The 8277-nt window shown below is 41.8% G+C and overlaps 1 protein-coding gene across 3 annotated transcripts in view; it reads right to left on the bottom strand.

Moving 5' to 3' along the window:
* Positions 1–1008: 1008 nt before the first annotated feature.
* Ptp4a2 (protein tyrosine phosphatase 4A2) overlaps positions 1009–8277 on the bottom strand; it is a 28427-nt gene continuing 21158 nt past the window's right edge. For 2 of the 3 annotated variants that reach the window (XM_052177490.1, XM_052177491.1), the window contains exons 4-6: positions 5715–5845; positions 4183–4257; positions 1009–3275 (exon numbers count right to left, since the gene is read on the bottom strand). In XM_052177490.1, the coding sequence (XP_052033450.1) occupies positions 3167–3275; positions 4183–4257; positions 5715–5845 (315 nt within the window). In that variant the 3' untranslated portion in view covers positions 1009–3166. The remainder of the gene's footprint in view (positions 3276–4182; positions 4258–5714; positions 5846–8277) is intronic. The other variant, XM_052177492.1, reaches the window with a different exon arrangement.

The raw sequence follows: 8277 nt of genomic DNA, 5'->3' as shown, positions 1-8277 counted from the left end.
GTCCATTGTAACTGCTCACCAAGATGGACTGGGTCTTGCTCAGAGTAGCTTTGAATACCCTGATCCTGTCTCCACAGCCAGAGTGCTTAGTTTAGACTACAGATAACTTACCATCTATAAGTTCCTTTCTCCACCCCTATTCCACCTTCCAAGCCCCCAAGACTAGAAAAAAAAGAGGACATCCATCGATACCAACTATTTCCTGCTGATGAGGGGCACCAAGTTCCCCGGGGCCAGTTTGCTCCAGTCAGGATATCCAATTTTTCTCATTTCTTTACCCACAACCACCTGACAAACAGCAAAAGTTGTCACTTGTCATTTATATACCCTTCTAAAGAGTCCTAAGAACTGCAAATGTCACATGCTCACAAACTATCTGCAGCTGGTATAATCACTCCCCTGCTAGAGCACAAAGCAAATCATAGCCAGCTGTTGCAGACAATCTAAAGCAGCCTTATATCCCACATAGGGGATTAAAACATTCCTGTAACATTTGTTCTTAAGGCCAACATTCCCACTACATCTACCTACTATAGCTTTGTTTCCTTTAGACTGAAGTCCTACTTGCATATGTGTGTGTGTGTGTGCGCGCGCGCGCGCGCGCGCGCTTGCTTGCTTGCTAAATTTACCAGTGACTAGAGAAATTCTATGATACAAAAAGCAGCTAATTCTCCACTTTAAGAGTTTAAAGAGCTGGGCAATGGTGGCACACACTTTTGATCTCAGTACTCAGGAGGCAGAGGCAGATGGAGGCCAGTAAAGGGCCACACAAAGAAACCCCAACTTGCAAAGCCTCCCACCCCCAAAGAAAAGGTTTAAATTGAAGTTGTAATGCCTTTATGCAAACCTGTAACAAAAATGAATTCCTTGGAATGAAATTAGTCAGGTACATCCTTACGAAATATTTCTCACTTCACCTCTCTGAAGTATCCAATGCACACAAATCAGCCCTTGAGAATGCCAAACAGAGAGCAAACAAACTGGGAGTGGGGAAGAAACGCACAAAGAGCATGTAAAATATGTTTTATTGTTCAAAAGGGTTCAGAGTTTGGTTGTAAATCAGGCTGCACACCTTCCATCAGTCTAACCTCTCTCACAAGTCAAACTGGCTTCAGCTAGCAATACTTCATTAAATCCAAAAGAAAAAGGTTTAATTTTTTTTTGGGGGGGGGGGAGAGTCCAGTTCTGAGAACAATCACCATTAGTCTTAAGACAAAGGCTGCTTTGTGCTCCTTCACAGACCCTTCTCCCCCAGAACCAGGAACGACACTGTCTCAGGCAGGCACGGATGCTGGTGGACAACCCGCATGTGCAGACCCTCATGGGAGCTATTGTGCTCATGAACAAATACACACACACACACATCAATATTCTGAGCATGTCAAATGGAAAAGGTTTGGGTGGTATTGATCAAAACCTTTGAGGAGTCAACAGTCAACCTAAAAAAGGGTAAGAATTTTGATCTTGAGTCTTTGTTAAAGAAATCTACTGTCGTGCTCTGAAGTAAGAATTTTTGGATTCTATCATCATTTTTTACTTTAAAATTCTAGAAACAATGTCAAAAGCATTATTTTTCATTTTCTTCAATGAGGCAAGAAGGACTACATATTTGCATTTAGTTAAAAATCAGAACAATTCCATCAACAGTAAACAGGCAACTCAGAAAGCTGCCAGCATCTGAGGCACTATCAATGAGATGTCCTCCACCTCACTGGCCTAACTGACAGGAACCAGGCGGGAACCTTCTGGCTCTGCACAATCGGCTGCACTCCAGGCCTGTAGCAGGCACTGCTGAGTATGAACATTTAAGTGAAGAGGGCACACGGAGGGGCCCCGCCACTTGCTTTGTCTGGTCAACTGCCTTCTCAAATAAGTAAAAATGACTTTTCTGTATCAACACACTGAGCACTTCCATAGTGCTGCGCACTGAGCTTCCGGCTGTCGCTCTACCGCCCAGTACAGCCTGTAGACACGCACTCACTAGGCAAGGCTGGTTCTGACAGTGATTTTTTTTAAATCTCAAGAGAATCTTGTACTAACAAGGTGATAGGTAGTTACACTGAAATGTACGAATAAAGAATAATTTGGAAAACCACCACCTCAGGCATTTCTCAAGACCAAAATACTATGAATGTTCTGTTGCCTTTGACTATTTCTGAAATTGGCCCTAAAATTTTAAGATACCACTTTTCCATGACATCGTGAGATAACAGACTCCCAGCCACGGTTCTACACTGCTAACTCTCCTGGACATACTAATAATGGCCCCGAGTCATTGTTGCAGTAAAGTTTCTAGGAGGCCGCTTGTTTCACTGTTGGGAAAGAGGATTCTCTCAGCTAAATTACAGGAGAAAGACTCCATTTAGGATGTCATTTCCTCACCATTTACAAAACCAAAGGCTCCTGGCTACCTACCTTTCACGCCCTAATGGTAGATCAGGGGTGCAAGGAAGAAGAAGAAAGAAAAAAACAAAAAACAAAAAAACCTAACATAACCATCCATCATCAATAAACTAGAAACCACCTGGACCACAGAATATATGCGCCACTGCCTTTTCTTTGCTTTTATTTTTTATTTATTTGTTTATTTATTTTTTTTGGTTTTTTTTTCCTAAAAGTGCCCAGGTGGGCTTAAGGCTGCCAGACACACGCACATCTACACAACAAGGGCTTCTTTCTAGTCCATCCCTGTGGATCAGGAGACGGGAGGGAGGTGGGAAGAAAGAAGATGGGGAAAATCTACCTCCCCCAGATCCCTGCACAAGGAGACCTATGTGCCAATCATAATGGAAGCGTGTGCTTCCGAACAACTGGCTCCACACGGATTAATATTCTGCTGGTTCTCCTCAAACATCTATTTTGAAAAAGCTTAAAAAACGCAGGAGACTTTGAAATAATTCAATCCTGGCAGAAATCAAAACTCCAACACTAGGAGCAAAATCATCTTTCACTAAATTAATCCCTTTTCCTTTCTTTTTTCTTTTCTTAAACATTTTATTCGTGTAATAAAGGGATTTCTTTATTGTTTGCCTTCTTCTCAATCATTAGGAGCTGAGGAGTACTGAATCCATTACTACTTTGATGACATAGGTAAGAATCCAGATTCACATTTCCAGGTACCAAGAGTTCCCTCTAATGCCAGGATCCAGCCAGCCTTCCTCTACTTCTATTGAACACAGCAGTGCCCGTTGGTATCTCTGAAGCGTAATCGCATCTTAGGTCGGTATTTCTCCAAGTAAAGCAGCTGTTTGGAATTGAATGCTCCTCTTCTTTTTCTGAAAATATAAGAGCAGTGCACTATCATGTAGCAAAGAGCTGTACAGCTTCCTGAAATGTACTATTTCTAGAATAATGCCTTCTAGTTGGCTCTCCCTATCGGAAAGCCTGTATATTCCCCATACCACATTACTTTAGAAAGCTGAAACATGAACTTTTTTTTTTTTTTTTTTTTTTTGGTTTTTCAAGACTGTTTTTCTGTGTAGCCTTAGCTGTTCTGGAATTTGTGGTATAAACCTCTCAAACTCGGAATCTACCTCTGCCTCCCAAGTCTCTTTTTCTGCCTGTTACTGTAGCATAACAGAAATCAGCAGGGTTTTGAACACCAGATCACTCTTTCCTTTTAGATTAATGGATTCTTCAGATAGGAATGACAAACAAGTATTAGAATACTTTAAAATATAAAAACCCAAAACTAAACATATAAAGACAAAGCCTCAGGTTCAGGACAGACTTGGATGCTTTAATTTTGTTAAAGGAACAGTATTATTTCAGACCAATACCTGGACTGTAGGGATACTACCAGTATAACTGTGTATGAGAACAGGTTACTCAAGAGTACCAAGTGATGACTCAGTTTCTCCATGTACATTGCTTTTGCCTGCTGGTCATACGGAAATGCACCTGTGCTATTATGACAACCATTGAAAGCAGTGCTGATCAATAAATACACTCATTGTCAAGAATCCTAGACATTCAACCATATACTCTCCGACATCAAAATCAGAACAATCCACAGATGGCAATGATGTTCAGTCTTATAGCTTGCTTTAACCTTTTCTTTTTCTATCTTCAGTGTCTTAAGCCCAAAGCAGCCAGAGCTTGCATATTCCAAATGATTCCTTCCCATACCTCTTCATCATGCACAGCCCGGCTTCGTTTCTGAACATACAACTTCATACTCACTGTCTTATGAATTGAACAGCATCTTCATACTTCATTCCACATTCAATCAATGCAAGTGCGACTAGCACAGGAGCCCTACAGACAGAAGCCATCCATAAGTGTCCACAAGCCTTTAGGATCAGAAGATTTTAGTTTTTAACCAAAAGCTTATACATTATCAACTTGAGCTAGTGTTGGGTGTAGTGGTATATATGCCTTTAATCCCAACATTTGGAAGATAAGCAAATCTCTGAGTTCTGGGGCAGGCAGGACCACAGACTGAATCTCATTCTTAGACAGACTGACAATGGATGGATGGATAATAGATGGATAGATAAATAATAATAGATGGATGGGTGAATAATAGATAGATGGATGTATGGACAGACGGACAGGAAAACTCAAGTGTCACCGCCTCCCAACCAGGTAACCTAATGTTTTCTTCTAAAACAAGGACTTATTATGTAGAGCAGGCTAGCCTAATACTCACAAGCAGTCTTTGTCTCTGCCTCCCAGTACCACTGTACTCAGCTTCTCAATTCTTGTTTAGTTTTGTTTATAAAATTTTATTTATTTCATGTATGTGGGGACACTGTGGCTGTCTTCAGATACACCAGGACCTCTGGAAGAGCAGTCAGTTCTCTTAACTGCAAAGCCATCTCTCCAGTCCCTAGCTTCTCAATTCTTGTTTGTTTTTCAAGACAGGGTTTCTCTGTAGCCTTGGCTGTCCTCGATCTGTAGACCAGGCTGGCCCTGAACTCAGTGATCCACCTGCTTTTGATTCCCAAGTGCTGAGAGATAAAAGGACTGTGCCACCACCACCAGCCAGCTCTATTGTCAATTCTTAAAAAGCACATTACTAAAGCACTGCCTCCAATTACACTGAGATAGGCAATACAAATAAAGCCACCCAGGAAAGAATCACACCACCACGAGAACACCAGACTTCAAGAGAACTCAAATACCCACCCTTATGAAGCAACCTTGCCATACTAAAGTGCTAAGCAGAGCTAATGACTCAAGCCACCAGCACCCTGATGCAATGGCACCTCACAGTGATGTTCCAAGTGCACAGTGCAGACCTTAAAATTGGAATTTAGCCAGTTGTTGATCAAAGTGTAAAACACTATCAGAAGCAATGCTCAGTGAAAGAGTTTTACAATCACAGACAACTCTCATTGTGTTCACATTTCTGTTCCAGAGTTTAAAGTAACCTTCTACCTGTTAACTAACTTCACTTAGTTTCATTCAATCCAAACCCAATTATGTATAGATAATGTAATCTCTAAGACAACCTTTAATTTTGTTGCCCACTTAATGACCTAAATCTCTTTTTCTTGAAAGGGGGGCAGGGACCTTCATTACATTCAGTGTGGCATTAGAATCAGATCCAGACACAACCCAAAGAGCTCCTATTAGAGCTTATTACACTGGCATTGTCTCATTTCCTTTTTGGTGATTTAGTATCACTTAATTACTAAATGCAAATTCTACCAAGGTAAAAATTTCAGTTGATTTATTTAGATACAGTGAATTGAGAAAAAGTGAATTACCTTCCCAATCCTGCAACACAATGCACTGCAACACAGCAGCCTGGCTCTTCACGAAATTTGGTTTTTAACAGGTTTAGCCAATCATCTACTATCTGATTAGGGGGTGGAGCTCCATCATCAAATGGCCAATCCTGAAAAGAAATGACTTCTTACATTAAACTGGTATGTTCTCAGGGACTAACTTCCTAATAAAAATGAGCTGAAAACAGCCAGGGCAGACAGGCTTAGCTGAATACACCACTTTACTTATTCCTTTTTAATCTCCTCCAACCCCCCAGACAGGGAGACCCACCGGTCTGTCTCCGAAGTGCTAGAATCAAAGGCATGAGTCATCACCAACCAGTTTACCTACCTCTCTCCCTCCCTCTCCCTCTCCCTCCCCCCCCCCTCCCTCCCTCTCTCTCTCTCTCTCTCTCTCTCTCTCTCTCTCTCTCTCTCTCTCTCTCTCTCTCTCTCTCTCTCTCTCGTGTGTGTGTGTGTGTGTGTGTGTGTGTGTGTGTGTGTGTGTGTGTGTATTTTCTGTATATCCCTAGCCATCCTGGAACTCACTCAGTAGATCAGGCTGGCCTTGAACTCAGAGATTCTACTCTGGGACAAAAGATGTGTGCCACCTCATATCTATTCTTAACAAAATCACGATCACTGCTGAAAATCTATCCAAGACCAATATCTGAATCTGTCAAGTAAGTCTTCTCAAATGAAATTCTAAATGTCACACCCACCTAAAGACAAACACATACACACAAATATTTTAAACTGAGCCTAGGAACTTATAAATACTAGGCAAGTAAAGATTGTACCATTGACCATCCCCCACCCCATCCCAATCTTAACCAAATATCTTTATGTCACAGATCTAAATCTGGTATGGTCAGGGTAGCAACTAGACATACTAGAGAAAACCCTGAAAGCTGAGACCAAGTAAGAGGATCATTGCTTTCTTGCTTTCAGCCCACCCGGAACCATATGCCAGATGAGTCTCACTGGTCTCTTCTTCACTAGTGCATTTGAGGAGTATTCCTCTTGCCTACTGTGGTGGTTTGAATAGGAATGGCCCCTACAGATTCATCTGTTTGAATTCTTAGCCATAGGGAGTGGCCTTGCTGGAGGAAGTAGGTTACTGTGGGCTTTGGGAGTCTTAGAAGCTCAAGTCTGGTCTGTGTAACACACAGACTACTCCTGCTGCCTGCAGATCAAGATGTAGCACTCTCAGCTCCTTTTCCAGCACCATGCCTGCCTGCCCATTACCATGCTTCTGCAGTGACAATAATAGACCAAACCTCTGAACCTGTAATTAAATGTTGTCCTTCATAAGAACTGTCATGGTCAGGGGCTGAAGAGATGGCTCAGCAGTTAAAGAGCACTGACTGCTCTTCCAGAGATCCTGAGTTCAATTCTAGCAACCACATGGTGGCTCACAACCATCTGTAATGGGATATGATGCCATGTTCTGATGTATCTGAAGATAGTGTATTCACATTCATAAAATAAATAAATCTTTTTAAAAAACAAAAAAAGAAAGTCAGGCATGGTGGCACACACCTGTAATGCTAGCACTCCGGAGGTAGAGGCAGGCAGATTTCTGAGTTCAAGGCCAGCCTGGTCTACAAAGTGAGTTCCAGGACAGCCAGGGCTACACAGAGAAACCTTGACTCAAAAACAAAAAACAAACAAAAAACAAAAAAAACAAAAAGAGAGCTGCCATGGTCATGGTGTCTATTCACAGAAATAAAAACCCTAAGACAGCTATCATGTCTTTTCCTTAAAGAAATGCTTTCTAGCAGGTTGTTATGGAGCACACTTTAATTCCAGCACTTGGGAAGTAGTGGCACTCTGTAAGTTCTAGGCCAGCCAAAGCTACACAGAAAAACCCTGTCTCAAAAACAAAATCAATAACAAAAAAGACCAGGCAAGCTAGATGGCTCCACTGAATAAAAGTGCTAGTCACATAAGCCTGGTGAACTGAGTTGAATCCCTGGTATCCAAATAACTGAAGGAGACAATTGGTTCCACAAAGTTCTTTTCTGACCTCTACAGAGGTACACAATAATGAAAAAGAAAATGTTATTTAAACACTTAATAGCTGGCTCAGTGTTTAAGAGCACTTTACTCTGAGAAAGGTAGTGGTGGTACATACCTTTAATCCCGGCTCTCTGGGTACCTTTCTCTGCCCCCCAACCCCACACAATCAGGCAAAATTAATAATAGACTGGAGACATAGCTTACTTGAAAGAGTGCTTGCCTAGCATACAAGAAGCCCTGGGTTCAATTCCCCCAAAACTGCATAAAGCAAACATAGCAGCACACACCTGAAACGCCAGCACTGGGAGGTAGAGGAAAGAGAATTCCAAGTCACCTTCAGCTATGCAGTGAGTTTGAGGCCTGCCTAGAAACATGAGACTGCCTCAAACAGTCAAATCACAGGGCTGCATTCTTCATGTCTTCTTACTGACAAGAACTCCAGTCAACTAAATGACCAGTCTTTTAGAACAGGAATGCTTGCAATGTTACAATGCCAAGTAGTAAAACAACTCACTCTCACTTCCTCTCTCTCTCCTTCCTT

The sequence above is a fragment of the Apodemus sylvaticus genome, chromosome 3, assembly GCF_947179515.1.
Source record: "Apodemus sylvaticus chromosome 3, mApoSyl1.1, whole genome shotgun sequence".
In the NCBI taxonomy this organism is placed as follows: Eukaryota; Metazoa; Chordata; class Mammalia; order Rodentia; family Muridae; genus Apodemus; species Apodemus sylvaticus.
The sequence above is the reverse complement of the archived record's forward strand: the minus strand, read 5'-3'. Positions and strand labels throughout refer to the sequence as shown.